General features: G+C 54.9%; 2 protein-coding genes across 10 annotated transcripts in view; both read left to right on the top strand.

Moving 5' to 3' along the window:
• The window catches only part of SIK3 (SIK family kinase 3), a 110,024-nt gene extending 97,746 nt beyond the window's left edge, over positions 1 to 12,278 (top strand). For 7 of the 9 annotated variants that reach the window (XM_067309988.1, XM_067309990.1, XM_067309987.1 and 4 more), the window contains 8 exons: positions 401 to 526; positions 854 to 939; positions 1,654 to 1,763; positions 2,321 to 2,678; positions 3,258 to 4,141; positions 7,983 to 8,146; positions 8,917 to 9,049; positions 9,694 to 12,278. In XM_067309988.1, the coding sequence (XP_067166089.1) occupies positions 401 to 526; positions 854 to 939; positions 1,654 to 1,763; positions 2,321 to 2,678; positions 3,258 to 4,141; positions 7,983 to 8,146; positions 8,917 to 9,049; positions 9,694 to 9,851 (2,019 nt within the window). In that variant the 3' untranslated portion in view covers positions 9,852 to 12,278. The remainder of the gene's footprint in view (positions 1 to 400; positions 527 to 853; positions 940 to 1,653; positions 1,764 to 2,320; positions 2,679 to 3,257; positions 4,142 to 7,982; positions 8,147 to 8,916; positions 9,050 to 9,693) is intronic. The other 2 variants (XM_013958868.2, XM_067309985.1) reach the window with 2 other exon arrangements.
• Positions 12,279 to 13,694: 1,416 nt separating this feature from the next.
• APOA1 (apolipoprotein A1) lies at positions 13,695 to 15,517 on the top strand. The gene is made up of 4 exons (XM_067310119.1): positions 13,695 to 13,916; positions 14,126 to 14,181; positions 14,459 to 14,612; positions 14,718 to 15,517. Exons 2-4 carry the CDS (start codon positions 14,139 to 14,141, stop codon positions 15,313 to 15,315), a joined length of 795 nt encoding a protein of 264 aa, XP_067166220.1. The 5' UTR covers positions 13,695 to 13,916; positions 14,126 to 14,138; the 3' UTR covers positions 15,316 to 15,517.
• Positions 15,518 to 15,639: the final 122 nt, after the last annotated feature.

Below are 15,639 nucleotides of genomic sequence, written 5' to 3'. Positions count from 1 at the left end.
TTGCTGCTGTATTTTGGAGAATACTGTGTGCTATTACCTATGCAGCCAGTGCTCAAGATGACTTGAGCTGGATTTGGCCCCAGGAGAGGACCTTCACCTTGCAACACAGTAGAAATAAGAGATGCTCTTTTCACCTTGAAGTTATCATGATTGGAGCTTTGTGCTTTCATTTTAAGGGAATGAAATGGTACCAGCTTGGTGTCACGCGCACCTATTTCTTTTCTGTTGTGTAAGAGTTGAGCTAGCTGTGTTGTTACACACCTGACTCCCCCAAATTAAATGGATTAGGTTTTCCTCGCTGGCTTTTTCAGACAGATAGATGACGGAATAGCACCTTTTGGCACAGTGAGCATGCTGTGTACAAAGAGGTCACCTCAAGGGTATGCTGGATTCCTTGCAGGAGTGTGAGCAGCTACAGAAGATGTATGGTGGGCACATGGACGAGAGGACACTGGAGAAGACACAGCAGCAGCACATGTTATACCAGCAAGAGCAGCACCATCAGATTCTTCATCAGCAGATTCAGGTATTGGAGCCTGAGACAGGTCCTCTGAAGCCTTAGCTGTGTTTTCCTGCCTTGCTGCAGACAGAACTACTGAGGGGGTCCCAGTAGGATTGAGGAGAGTAGTTTTATGTGGCAAGGTAGAGGTTGCTCAACCTGCTGTAATGAGAAGCAAGCCTGAAGGACTTGGCAGTGATGTTTGCGCAGCTGCTACCATAGCAAAAGCTGCAGTCAGGGATTGAATGTTTGGAGAATCTGGATATATCCTGCTTCACGCATCAGCAATTTCTAAACTTATTAGTTGAGGCATTATTGATCACAAATACTTCTTTTTTCTGGTACCTGGCTCAGGACTGTATCCGACCGCCTCAGCCATCTCCACCTTTGCAAGCTCCATGTGAAAACCAGCCAGCTCTGCTCACTCACCAGCTTCAGAGGTAAAGAAGTTGTTTCCCTACGGCTCTGGGGAATGGGTTTTACTCTTACTCAAGCCCAGCGATGAGCTAATGGCCTGGGAGAGTCCAGGGCCAGGTTGGATATGTGTAAAGCTAGAATGGCTGGGCCAGTTTCCAGGGGCACATGCCATTGTCTGTGGGAGCCTTTCAGCCGGATTCTGTCCAAAGGATTTTTGGAAGTAGCAGAAATGTGCTTTGAAGGCACAAATCTGGTTTAAACAGATAATTGAGAGTTTTACCTTTTGACCAGCTTGAAAATATGTTAGTTTCAGTAAGTTAGCTTCTCTGGTGTCTTTTACTGGGAGCTGTTTCTGGGCTTCTCAAACCTCTTCAGGCTTTCTGTTGGGTAACAGTCCTTGTTTTTGTCACCCCTGACTTGCAGATGAGGCAGGCTGAATCGTTGGAAAGGAGAAAAGAAGGTCTTGTCACAGGCCACAGTGAATCAGGAGGAGAACTTGTGGTGTCCTTGTCCCAGGGTTTTTCTTCTGGCCACTGGGGCATGCTCGCTACGTACATGACTTAAGGAAGTTAGATGGCCCTCAGGCTAGAAACCATATTGTGAAAAGCTTAGGATCCTAAACAAGGGCTGTTTATTGAAAACAACAAAAATACAGCATTTAATTTCAGCTCTCGCAATTGAAAAAGCATTGTAATGAGGAGCGTGAATGGTGAAAAGGTGCTTGTTTCCTTGCATAGGTTACGGATTCAGCCATCCAGCCCACCCCCGAACCACCCTAATAACCATCTCTTCAGGCAGCCAAACAGTAGCCCACCTCCTGTGAGCAGCAGTGTGCTACAGTCCCATGGTAAGCACTGACAGTTTACTGAGCCATCTGCGCTCCTCTGGGCGGGCCACTTGGCAGAACCGTATGGTCTTATAAAAGCTCTGGGGAAAACAGTTTGTGGGGGTGTTGGGGGCTTTCGTTTTTTCCCTACGTCGTAGTCCTTGTGTGGTTTGCTGATGATGTAAAAGATTCTCCATCTGGCAGCAAGGGCTGGTGTTATCAAGAGCTCGCAAGGATCTGCCAGCTGGAATGTGTTGTTACATTTCATGTCATAAGATCCTTACTTATCGCTTCTGGGGGTGGGGAGGAAGGGCTGATATTCTTGGATTTATGCAAATCACTGTAAACTCAGCTTTGTTTCTCTTTCCCTGCAAGGGGCTCTAGCTGTGACCTTTGCACGCTGGCGCAGCATGAAGGAGTAGTCAGGAGTAGCGCTCTTCTCACCACCCACAGAAATACACTGGCATTCTTAGTGTTGCAGGAGGTCCAGAAGAGCAGCAACTTCTGTGCCGAGCAGAGCTCGCTCCTGAGCATTGCTGCAGGCTGGCGTGGGCGCTGAAAGGCTTTGTTCCTCGTAGGTGCAGCCTCCCAGTCCCAGTTCCAAGGGATGCCGTCCCACAGCGCAATCTTCCCACAGTCTGGTAACTGCTCCCCTCCCCCAGCCATGGGGCTGACGTGCCTGGGCCTGCAGCAGCAATCGCAGCCTCAGCAGGTCACTATCCAAGTGCAGGAGCCTGGCGACATGGTCAGCAACAACCTCCTGCAAGGGGCGTCTGTGGCAGGGCAGGGCATGTCCTCCCATTCCCGGGGCATGTCCATCAGCCCGAGTGCCAACCAGATCCAGATGCAGCACCGCGCTAACCTGATGGCCTCCCTCACGTACGGTCACAGGCAGCTGTCCAAGCAGCTCAGCGCTGACAGTGCAGAGTCGCACAGGTAAGGTCAGCAGCCCTGCCTGCACCAGTCCTCTGAGCTGGGAAGAGGGAAGGAGAAGTGGGGATGGGTCAGACAGAGCTGCTGTTCATTCGACTGAGACCCGTTTTCCTTGCCAGCCCTGGGCACTCGTTGCAGGGAGTGATCTGTCTCCCGCCACTGGGCGGCACTTCTGACCCCGAGTGGGGGCTCTGGCAGTCTTCAAGGCTGCTGAGGCACGTGGCTTAGGAAGCACATCCTTTCCAGGAATGGCTGTCACTGCCTCATGCCAGGGTCCTATTTGCTAGCAAGCAGGAAACCTAAGCAGAGGGCTGCTTTTGTGTAAGAATGGGAACTTCTTTCAAATCATGCCTTCCTCTTCAGTCGTGGGTTCTGCTTCACTTGCACTGGCCAGGGGTACACCACCTTACACTTCAGTTGGCCCAGATGAGTCACTTGGAGCACATGACTCTGGTCATGCCTCCTTTGAGGTAGCTGGGCCATCCCTGCTCTCTCAGATTGGTGCAGGGCATGGCCACAGAAGAGACCTGTGTTTAGCTGAAGCTGCTGCACTACAGTCACTTGTTTTTCTGTTCTTTGCAGCCTGAATGTGAACAGGTATCCCCCTGCTAACTATGACCAGGTGCACTTACATCCCCACCTGTTCCCGGAGCAGCCTCGTGTTTCCCCCAGCAACTACAGCCCATCAGGAGGAGTTGGGTTTCCTCCAACTCAGCAAGCCCTGAAAGTCCCACAGCTTGACCAGTACCCCAGTTTCCCTCAAAACGCACATCAGCAACAGCAGCACTACACTGCATCGGCACTACAGCAAGCACTGTTGTCCCCGACACCTCCCGACTACAACCGACACCAGCAGGTACCACACATCCTCCAGGGACTGCTTTCTCCCCGGCACTCGCTCACAGGGCACACGGACATGCGGCTGCCCCAAGCAGAATTTGCACAGCTCATCAAACGGCGGCAGCAGCAGCAGCAACAGCAGCAGCAGCAAGAATTTCAAGAATTGTTCAGGCATATGAGTCAAGGGGATGCTGGGAATATGGGCACCAGCATGGGACAGAACCTCTCGGAGCGTCAGTCGTTATCTTTGCCTTATCAGAGTGCTGACACGTACCATGCCCAAGGCAGCCCCCAGCATCTCTTAAAAATCAGGGCGCAAGAATGTATCCAGCAGGTACCTGCGTCAGTGCCACCGCATGGATACGTACACCAGCCAGCTCTGTTCCATTCGGAGAGCATGGAGGAGGACTGTGCGTGTGAGGGTACCAGGGACAGCTTTCCAGACAGTAAGAATTCAAATACATTGACCAAAGGTTGCCACGATACCCCTCTGCTTGTAAATGCAGGAGGGCACGGGGACCCAGAATCTTTGCTAGGAACTGCTAATCACGCGCAGGAGTTGGGGACACATCAATACAGACATCAGCCCGCTGCTGGATTCAGTAGGAGTAAAGTGCCCAGCAGAGGTAAGGCTTTGTGCCGCTTGCCTAGATGGAGCGGACTCTTCCGCGATGGCTGCGTACTGCGTGCGTCCCTGCCAGAGAACGCGCTCTCTGTCCAGCAGGGCAGGGGTTTGTGATGTATTTCACGTAGCACAGATCTGTCTAGACTCTTCTGGCTTTTGTGGCCTTCGGTAAATTGCAGGCACAGCCTCTCTAATAAGCGGTGAGGAGAGGAATTGGTAAATAAGGAGGGAACTGGACCAGGTTCTGGCCTTAGAAACTGACCCCCTTTTGGGACAGGTAAAGACTAGAGGTCCTAGAGTCCTGCTGCCCTTTCAGAGATGCCACGAACTGTTGTTAGTTCTCATTGGTGACATCTCCCATCCTCTGTGAACAGTAGACTACAAAGAGTTAAGTTACTAGCATACCCCCAGCTGCAGTGGTGTACCCCTTCCCTCATGAACAGACCCTTGAGGCCAGGCATTGCTAAAGCTTCAATAAACATGTGCTGTAAGAACACTGATAAATGCCTTTCCTGCTAAGTCCGTCTTGCACTAGCTCCTCTGGCACTTTAGGAAGCAGCGCTAGCAAGATTTTAGCCCTGCTTGAGCTAGAAGGGGTTGGTTCTGAAGAAAGTGAGGTTTGCTAAACTTGCCGTTAGCATCTGCAGACCTTTTCTCCCAGCTGCAAACAGTTGCATTCTTGCTCCTTGGTGGCTGCATTGGCAGTGATGTGCTGTAAGTGTAATCCCTCCCAGAGCCGTAATTACAGGCCTTCTCTTTATGAAAAACAAAATCCTACCTCCTCCTTCAGATGTCTCTGAAGAGAGGCTTTCCAGGCTGAAGTGGGTACATTGGTATCCACTGCAGGACTGAGCTGTGCTGGGTCTGAAGCCACCAGCTTTCCCTTGGCCCAGAGAACCTTGGGGTAGAGACGCTGTGCCTGGGCACAGGAGGCCCTGCTTTGTCTGGGAACACACCACAGGCTTGTTGGGAAAGGACTGTGCTGGAAAAAACCTGCTCAGAGAGCAGAGTGGGCAGCCCAGGCCTCGGCCCCACCAAGTCGAGGCAGGTGCATAAGGACACAGCACGGCTTTTCTGAAGTGCTTTTCAGTGTTGGGTTACTGATGTGTTTTCTCTGTCAGACCTCAACTTCCCTACTGTGCTTGAGGCACGAAAGGGAAGAATTACACCAGGTTAAGCAGAGTTTGCAAGCTCCAGAGCTCCTTTTTCTATTGAACCATAAATTCATACCATAGTACTGTAGGCATAGTTAGATGAGCTCTATGTGAAATGCCAAGATTTAGTGAAGTCGGAAGCCAAATTTCTGCCTCAGTACGGATGGTGCTAGAACTGGTTACACAAGGGAGGAGGACTTTAGACTACAAGACTTTGTAAATGAGTAAAAGCAAGTAAATGTTTACAAATAGTATTGTGTAAGCCCTTCTGACAGGGACTGTTTGGAGGGCTCATGTAGTAAACTATGTTCAGAGATGTAACTGCCCAGACTTTCCTCCTGCTTTTAATAACCCAGTTGGAATCTGGCCTGTGCTACTTCAGTTCCAAATGGACTAGACGTCTAAGCAGCCTAGGTACACTTATCTACAATTAAATCCTATAAAACCTCAATGTAAATACCACTAATGCATTTGTGTTTTGTTCAGTTGCGTATAGCGCAACCCAAATGTTATCAAGAGTGCTGTGCACAGGCACTACAGAACGACTGGAGGAGATTTAAACCCAAACCAGCATGACGCTTTCCTGCCTGCTGACTTCCCCTCCTCCCCCCACTGAAAGGCTGGCTGCTTCAGCCATGTCTCTGAGCTGTCCAGGTATTTTCACTGTACTGTTGTAAGCAGCTGCAGCTTTTCTTGAAAGGGCAGCTATCTCCCTCTTCTGCAGCTTATATAAGATGCATTTTCCGCTAGAAAGTGGGGTGCAACTTTGCAGTGACTCAGGAGTGTTTGTACCCTCTAAGGGACTGTGTTGACCCTGACTGAAAAGCCTTGGCTTGTCTGTTGAGCATCTGCCACAGACAGTAACTGGAGATTGCGAGAGTGTCAACCAAATCTGTCTCTGGGATGCGACTTAACTGCATCTGAATGACTCCGCTACAGATTGGTTCCATTCTAGCTGTCACAAAGCACTGGGAATACTGCCCGCGGGAAAACTGCTTTCCTTGGCGCTTGGGGAACTGGCTGGGGTGGCACTGTGCACACTGCTGGTGTCACATGCTGCACTCCTGCACAAAGACCAGCGAGTGCAGGAGCCAGATCTCTTATGAATATGTGGATAAAGGGTATTCTTGCTGTGGGTTTGGTCTACTGGAATGTGACTGGAGCGAGGAAGGGAATGAGAATTCAGGCCTTCCTACCTCTGCTGCCTGAGCTGGATCCTGAGAGATGCTACTGTTCCAGGAATTGGGAGTGCTGGATTTTCCTCTGGGTCAGGACCCTATTTGTTTGCAGTTGCAGCTCAGAGGGAATTTATCCCCCCATCCCTTGTCATCTTGGGAATGTGGGCTGCTACCGAGGGCTCGCTGCTGGGCCTGGTCGCTCTTAGCCTGTCTTGCTCTGACAGCAGTTTTGCACTGAAGTTGTTTGTGGAGCTGCAGGAGTGATTGCTGACATCTGCCCACTCAAACAACCGCTACCACAGCTGGGACAGCAGCCCAAGCAGTGCGTGGGTGGCACTTCCCTGCTCTTTCCAACACTTTGTTTTCCAGTGTGCCTCGTGTTTTGTTTCTTGCTTTTCCAGGAAAGCTGAACTGCTAACCGAACTTAACCTTGTGGTTGTGCAAAGGAAGAGAAAGGCCAGCTGTGTTTCTGGTTTCCTCCTGAAGTGTTTCTTGCAATACTGCAATATCTGTGACAGAGGGTGGTACATTCCTGTAGGGAAGGGCATTTGGACCAATGTGCTGAAGATGTTTGTTTGCTTGCCTGCAAATAATGCTCAGATGGTAGATTTGGGTTGGAAAGTTTTTGGTACTTTTACAGACACATCTCCTTGGAGAGCATATTTCATGCACCTCCCAGTCTGCGGTCCCAACCGGGAAATGTGCTGCAGCTGGCCCTACTGGGGGATTGCTTCCTGCTGACCAAATCTCCAAAACACCAGATTAGATATGGACTTGGGGATCTACCTGCAGCGCTGTCACTTCTGGGTGACTCCCTAGTGCTTCTGGCCACGTCCGCCTGTTTGTGCTCCGAAGAGCTACTCACAGCAAGAGAGCTGTTTACGTACATCAGAATGGATGATAGGCTTCTCCATAGCTCAGTACTTTATTCAAAACATCGTGTACTTGATGACGCTAGGTTTTGCTTGATAGGAATGTAGCCTTTACCCTCAGACATAAGAGCTTGCAGTGCAGATGGACTTTGCCAGGCAGAACACTCATGTTCCCCTACAGCCAGATTGCGGGAGGGCAGGGAGAAGTCATCTGATAAAAGCTAATACCTGGCAACTCCTCCAGCAAGACTGTTGCTAGCAGTTGCCAAGTGGCCCTGCTGGAACATCCCTGATGGGAGGTCAGGGAGACACCTCTCCCTCCTCTCTTGTGTACTGTAGGCAATGCAGGGAGGAGGAGGATGCAGGGTGAGCTCGGGCTCTAGGGGAAGGCGGCAGTGCAGGAGGGCAGCTGGAAAGGGACTAGTTCCTGTGCCGTGGGGCTCTTGCACATGGCTTGAACAAGAACAGCCAGTTGATTGCCTTTTCACTGGCCAGCAGCGTGCCGCTCTTTCATTGATGAGTGCGTGTTCATGCCATCAGACCTGTGAGACCCCACAGTTTTGTGGTGGGGCATGTCACTGAGAGCTGCAGGTTCCTTGTACTAATCTGTCACTTATCTCTCTTGTCTGATTTTCAAGAATCCGTCGTAGGGAACTGTATGGACAGGAGTTCCCCTGGACAAGCGATGCAGGTGCCTGACCACAACGGACTGGGCTACCCTGCACGACCAACGTCCAGTGAGCATCCGCGGCCCAGGACCCTGCAGAGACATCACACCATACAGAACAGTGATGATGCCTACGTAGGTTTGAAGAGGCCTGTGCCTGGCAGGTCTTAAGACAGTGCAGAGCTTCCCTGAAGCGTGTGGGTTATGTATGAGGTGTCCAGTGTAGAACAGACAGCTTTCTGCTCTGTGAGGCTGCTGGGAATAAAATGCTGTGGGGGACACTTCACTTAGTATGCCCACTTTGCTTAATACTGAAATAATTTTAGCAGAGGCCAATCTGGAAGTGCTCCTCCTTTCCCGCTGCGTTGCCTGGTTTACCTCAGGGCTGGCTGCTGTAGCCCTCGCATCCTTTTTCCCCCGTGGCGTTTCTGATGAGATCATCTGGGGTGCGCCAGGCTGGGCTCTGGCTGCAGAGGGCTTTACGGGCAAACAGAACCCAGCGTTGGGCTCTGCAGTGCTGCTGAGCAACCTGGCCGCGACGGCTCAGATCTTGACAGAGAGCAACCGCTTTGCTTCCTCCGTATGCTGGCCCTCTGGGAACAGTCATGCCCAGATCTTGACATGCTCTTTGCTACAGCTCCCGAGCGTGCTGGAAGAGAAGGACTCTCCCCTAATTAGTGAGATGTAGGTCTGGAAGGGACTCGGATTGTCCAGTCCGTTCTTATGTGCTGAGGTGACATCAGCTGCACTTAAGCTGTCCCTGATGGACACTTCTTGCTTGTACTGGGAAGTCCCCGTTGAAGGCTTGCACAGACTCCCCAGGCAGCCTGTCAGAGGTATCGGGGGGGAGCAGCAGGGTGCATCTTTCTAAGCCCTCTTTGACTTGCATCCCCTTGTCTTCGCAGGTGCAGTTAGATAACTTGCCTGGAATGAGTTTAATGGCAGGAAAAGCGCTAAGCTCTGCTCGGATGTCGGATGCTGTCCTCAGCCAGTCATCACTCATGGCCAGTCAGCAGCTGCGTGACAGGGAGAGTGAGGGTAAGGACTTGACCAGGCTGCGGAGGCATCTCATGGAGGGCACGGGACTCTGCTGAGGGTGTGGGTCAGGAATTGGAAAGAGTCCGCGTTGTTGGGGCTGACAGGGCAGTCTGGGCTGCAAAGCTGTCTCTGCTTCGTTCCAATGAGCAGAGCCTGCAGGGTGCAAGGTCGGGGCGCAGGCTACAGGGGGACGCGTGCTGCTTGAAGGGTGGCTGAGAACAGGGTGATGGAGGTGCTTTGGCAGAATTGTGGTGACTGAAGGTTTGGCCATCAGTCACGAGCAGGAGCTTGCTGATGTGCTCGTATCCCCCTCAATACTTTTTGGATAAACTGAATTAAAGAGAAGTCTTCAGTTTCTCGCTGTACTTGAGGCTTGGATGGATGTCTCAGCCCCCCCACCCTCCTGACTCCAATGTACTCTATGAACCTGTAACAGCTTGCAGAGCTTCCGCCCTTGGGTGCTGCTGTCAGCCAGAGCCCGGACTTGTGGCAACAGTGATCTAGACTTCCTGGAGGAATGGGGGCAACCTCTCCAGCTGGCCTGAACCACAGAAAGCAGAATCTGCAGAATCCGCAGATGTGCAGAAGCTTTAACTTCGTGGTGCTCTTTGTATGCACTCTGACACTGTTTTTTGATCTTGCAGAATGCGGGGACAGTCTGGAAGGTCAAGAGCATCCCAACCTGGGCGATGGCAACCAGCACCTAAACACTTCTTGTTACCCATCGACATGTATTACAGACGTCCTACTGAGCTACAAGCACCCGGAGGTGCCCTTCGGGATGGAGCAGGCAGGGGTGTAACAAGGAGGGAGTGAGTATTCAAGTGCCCTTCATCCCCCTCTGGCTGTCCCCCTGCTCCAGGGTTGCCTTGGTGGCAGACCCGCAGGCCTCTTGGCCCGGCTTCCTCGTGTGCCTCCTTCCCTGTCAGCTTGCTCTAATCTTGGCACAGGTCTGGGGAAGAGACTGGCAGCTGCGAGCTGCTGCCCTCGTGGCTGTCTGCTGTCGCCTGTGGTCACCCTGGGGCAGCGCTGCTTCCTCTATTTTTTTGCTGTTCTTCTATTCTGGGGCACGGCTTGTGGGCCTGGACTGGGACAACTGGTAAAGGGCTGTGGAAGCAGAATTGCCTTCCTGTGGTGTCCTTTAACACATCTCTGCTTCTTCTCTCTCTCTTGCAGGTTTTATGTACAGCTTTGAAATGAAAAGGTCCATTTTAAACCAACAGTATCTAGCAGCATTGCGCCAAATTGCCGTAGTATTTCTGACTAACTGGAATACCATGGCCCCTTTCCTCATAATCAGTTCATCCAGTGTGTTGTTCCTTTGGTTCCTTTAATTTTTGCCATATTTGCCTGTAACTCCAGCTATCACAGAAATAACCAGAGAACCTGAGTCCTACACGTCGGCAGAGGATTCACAGAGCCTGAGCGCTGCGTCTGGTTTGGAGGGCTTTCACTGTCCGGGGCCAGGCAGGCCCAAGGGGGACATGGGGCCGCTCTCGCCCTCCGCCCGCCTCTGCTTGAGGGCCTGGCAGCCGGTCCGAGCGGATGGGACTGCCGTCTGGAGCCCGCCGTGGCGGGATGGGAGGAGGCAGGTGGAAGCTCTGTGCTGGGGCGCGCAACGGCAGAGCTGGGGAGCCAGGCCCCACGCGTGGCCGTCTGGGCACAGAGCTGGCTCTGGGCGGCTGGGGGCCCTGCTGTCCTTCCACCTTCTACCCCTTTGCACTGGGGAAGGGCCCACCGCGACGCGAGGAACAGAAGTGCCGGCCTGCCCGGCCCTTCGGGTGCCCCCAGCAGCCCCCGGCGCCTCCCGCCCCAGGGCTCCGCTCCGCAGGTGGGGAACGCCGACCCCTGGTGCAATATGCTTTTCGTCTCCTCTTCGTCTGCTCCTGTTCTTTATTTCATCTTGTCATTGTGTAAAAGGATCACTTCTTCCCCTGCCCCCCACCCCTTAACCTTTCCTTTTCAAATCCACATACAACTTTTCTGTTCTTTTTTTTTCTTTTTTCCCGGCTTAACGTAGGGAAGACAGATTTTGTTTGTTTTCTTAGCTTTTCCTCCTGATCATGTAGGAATTGTTTTTTGGTAAATGTTGTTTTATTATTATTGTTATTAATAAAAGGCAAAAGGAATTTCTGTTTGAGAGAAATTTTTAACTAGATTCTGTTCTATATGAATTGTGACTTGCACCTTTTGTTCAAAGTATTTTATTTCTTTTAATGACATTGTAATTGTGACTGGTTTTCTCTCGTGCCAGTGGCGAAAGTGGTATTCTCCTTTATACAGTTCAAACGTGCATAGATCTCCTCTTTGTTCTTCTTTTAATTCTCTCCTTGACTGCTAGAAAGCAAAGCCCCCCAGCAGCCGGGGCTCGGGGAGTGTTTGGTGTCATCATTGCCTTCGGAACTTTACGAGCTACAACAAAAATTTTTCTTATTGACACTTTTTTGGAATATTTTTTAAAAAAGGAAAAACCGATCCAGCCCTCCTGAATTTGCACAGAAGGAAGTGTGAAACCAGCATGGCAAAGGTTAATTTGCTACCGTTACCAATGCCTCTTCCCCATCCTCCCTCCTCCTTCCCCTGCCCCCAAAGAAAATAGTGCTAAATGGATCTGCAATCCCAAAAACCAGAAAGGAGAAAACATTCTGCAGCTGACAAACAGCATCTCCCAGGTCAGCGTTTCTGCTGAACTCCTAGTGTCGCTCGAGTTTTGTTGGTGTATAGCTATCAAGTTACATTTCTTAACCTTGTGAAATAGGTGGCATATGTGTGCGGGGTCGGGGGGGATGCGGGGAACCAGGCAGGGCTTGCCGGACTTCAGCGGGACGATACCAAGAAACACTGAAAGCCTTTTGCTCTGTACCTTTGATTTGTTTTCCTTTTGTTTACATGACACTGTATTTCTGGGAGAGTTGACAGCCACCCTACAGTAAGCATCCAAAAAAGCAGGGACTCGCTTAACCGTGCCATTTCGCAGTATCACACTTTTTTTATCATTGCTTTGTATTGTAGTAATCAATACGCGCAGTATATGTTGAATGTATATTAATATACTTTGCTATTATTTCTGTTTTTTGGAAATGTCAGAAGTATTTTTTTCTCCCTCATTTATGTTGGACTAAAAAAAGTTTCAGTAAAATCTTCAGTCCATTTTTTTGTGGGTCACTTGCAACTAGTCAATTAGTTGGACAGTGGGATCATGACAAATAAAATCATGATTATGATCTTCTGTGGCCTCGTGTTTGTGTTGTTGCTCGATGGCAGCTCCAGAGGCGGCACGGCCGGGGGGAAGGCTCGAGGGTGCCGGCACCTGCGGGTGCTCTGTGCCCGGCCTGCTCCTGGACCTCTGCTGCTGGGGTCTCCGGAGCTCGCGGAGCCCCAACACTTCGGCTCTCGCTGCCGGCTCTCCGGCTCCTTGCAGCGCGGGCAGGCGGCGTGGGCGTGCTGGTGCCCTGGTGCGAGATGTTTTTCTGACATCGCTGGCTTTTCGTCCCTGCCCCCCCTGCAGTGCCGTGACCTCCGGCGGAGGCAGTCGGAGCGGGGCTGCGCCGCGGCTGACTCATCTTGCAGCTGAGTCGTGTGCGGCTGCGGCGGGTTCCTCCCGCGGTGGAGCTGCTGCCGCCGCCGCTGCTCCAGGGCCCCACAGCAGGGGAGAGGTCCCGCTCCCGCAGCAACGCTGAGCACCTCAAGCCCGGGCCGCGGCATGCAGCACCCAGCCCCGCTTTCTGCAGTGTGCGGGGTGTGCAGGGCCGCGTGGCCCCTGCCCCGCTTTTCCCAGCTGGGCTTTGCTCGCTCGGGCTTTTGGTAGGGCCCTGCCAATCTGTTGCAATGCTGAGATCCTTGCTCCTTTCCCTGTCCCTCTAGCCCCTTGCTCCCCAGTTTCTTTCCTCGATACTGGAGCTCCTCGCTCCCTGGGAAGCGCCCGGCAGAGCTCCCTGCCCGCCCTGCTTTACCCCCTCAGCGGGCTGCAGCATTTAACTCGGGGGTCTGCTGCATCCATCCACATCCCTCTTGGGGCAGGGAAAGGCAGCGCTGGGGCTTAAACACCCTTTGCCAAGTAGGTCCTGCTGAAGCCAGGCTTTCACAGGAGCCACGCGGCTGGAGGGCAGGAGGTGTGATGGGTGCAGGCCTAGAAGAGAGTTGCAGAGAAGGGAAAGCTGCTCTCCCAAGACGAGGGAAGGGAGCCGTGCTTCCAGAGCATCCCTGCGAGGCCACGGCGCCCCAAGGGATGGGGTCCCCGGGGATGCCCTGGGTGGCTGTGCTCCCCACGGCGAGCCTTTGCCCAACGGCCAGGTCCTGGGGAGGGCTGGGGCGAGCGTGCGGCCAAACCTGGCTCTGGGCTGCGCCGGGAAACGTGGGGCTGTGGGGGTGACGCAGCTGGCGTCGGCCTTGCCGGCTCGGGGAAGGATGGGGCAGCAGCCTGCGATGGCGGCGAGAGGAAGATGAGGGGTTGGGGCGCAGCAGACCAAATCCCCCCAGGTATAAACCTCGTGCCCAGGCTCCTGGCCAAAACCCGGGGGCTGCCGAGAGGCCCTGGCGGGGCTGAAGCAGCAGGCAGGAATCTGGGTCACCCGGCGCGTAAACAGGCTGCTTGGCGTGCGCGCCGCGTCCCGCGGGAAGTTCCTGTTTGCTCGGCCGCCCCTGCCAAGCCGGCGCTCCCGGGCCGCGCGCACGATCCTTGAACTCTACGCGCCACCTCGCCCGCGGCGCGGAGCGATTTCTTGCTCTGCGGCGCTGCCTTATCTCCGGCGATAGCTGCCCCCTCCTGCATAAATAGCGGCCGTGGGGAAGCGGCGGGCTCACTCGGGACGGCCGGCAGCGCGGCGGCAGCAGCGGCAGCAGCGGCAGCAGCAGCAGCAGGGAGCTGGTAAGCGCCTGCGCTCCCCCAGCTGCCTCCTTCGGCGGGAGCGGCAGCCCGGCACGGCGAGGGGCGGCCACTCGGCGCCCCGGTGCCTCGCTTTCCCTCCTGCCCCGCGGGGCCGGGGGGCTCGGCGGGGCCGGCTGCCGAGCGCCGTTCCCGCCGGGACCGGCCTTTCCCGGTGCTGCCCGCACCCAACTGTCTCGCTCTGCCCCCAGGTCGAGCCCGAAGATGAGAGCCGTGGTGGTGGCCCTCGCCCTGGTGTTCCTGACGGGTAGGTCCGGACGCCGTGGTGGCGGCGGCAGCGCCGGGCGGAGGCTGCAGACGCCCGGGGACAGGACAGGACGGGGCAGCCCAGCCTGCGCACGCGGCGCCGCGAGCCGCCGACTTGCCGAGCGCTTCCCGGGCCTCCCGGCCCCTTCCAAGCGGGGCAGAGCCGGGGGCTTCGCACGGCGGCCCGCCAGCGCCCGGCGCCGCGGCGGGAATGGGGACGGGGCGGCCGCGGCCCTCCCGGGCGCTCCGTCCTCAGCACGGCACGCTCTGCCCCGCAGGCACCCAGGCCCGCTACTTCTGGCAGCATGATCAGCCCCAGGAGCCCCTGGACCGCCTCAAGGACATGGTGGAGGTGTACCTGGAGACGCTGAAGGCCAGCAGCAAGGATGCCATCGCCCAGTTCGAGGCCTCCGCCGTGGGCAAGCAGCTTGAGTAAGCGGGGCGGGCGCGTGCCGGGGTGTCCGCCGTGGCCGTGGCCGTGGCCGGGTCCCCGTGTGCCCCGTGCCGTGCGTGACCCCGCCGCTCTGCTCTCCCTAGCCTGAAGCTGGCCGACAACCTGGACACGCTGAGCGCGGCCGCCGCCAAGCTGCACGAGGACATGGCTCCCTACTACAAGGAGCTGCGGGAGATGTGGCTGAAGGACACGGAGGCCCTGCGCAAGGAGCTCAGCAAGGACCTGGAGGAGGTGAAGGAGAAGATCCGGCCCTTCCTGGACCAGTTCTCGCAGAAGTGGACGGAGGAGGTGGAGCAGTACCGCGAGCGCCTGGCGCCCGTGGCCCAGGAGCTCAAGGAGCTCACCAAGCAGAAGGTGGAGCTGATGCAGGAGAAGCTGACGCCGGTGGCCGAGGAGGTGCGGGACCGCCTGCGTGGGCACGTGGAGGAGCTGCGCAAGAACCTGGCGCCCCACAGTGAGGAGCTGCGGCAGAAGCTCAGCCAGAAGCTGGAGGAGATCCGGGAGAAGGGCATCCCCCAGGCTGCTGAGTACCAGGCCAAGGTGCTGGAGCATCTCAGCAACTTCCGCGAGAAGGTGACGCCCCTGGTGCAGGACTTCAAGGAGCGCCTCACCCCCTACGCCGAGAACCTCAAGACCCGCTTCCTCAGCTTCCTGGATGAACTCCAGAAGAGCGTGGCCTGAGCCCCGTCCTGCTCCTGCCGCCCCCGGGCCCCACGGCCGCCCCCAGCCCGGCCCCGGTGCATCGCGCCCGGGGAGGCTGTGGGGACCGGCCCCGGAGCTCCTCCGTGGGGACCCCCATCCTCCTTCCCGCCACCTGCCCTCCCCAAGTCGGGGTCTGTCTCAGCTTTGCCTCTCTTTTGACAAATAAACATGACTTAAGTTATTGGAGCTCGCTCAGTCTTTGCAGTGGATTCTGGAGGGGGGGGCAGGCTGCCTGTGGGCACCTGTGCAATGAGCGGGGTCAGGGCTCAGCTGCGCCCTGGGCAGTGGTGGTGCAACAAGGGG

Source organism: Apteryx mantelli, chromosome 23 (assembly GCF_036417845.1).
Source record: "Apteryx mantelli isolate bAptMan1 chromosome 23, bAptMan1.hap1, whole genome shotgun sequence".
NCBI lineage: Eukaryota > Metazoa > Chordata > Aves > Apterygiformes > Apterygidae > Apteryx > Apteryx mantelli.
The sequence above is the reverse complement of the archived record's forward strand: the minus strand, read 5'-3'. Positions and strand labels throughout refer to the sequence as shown.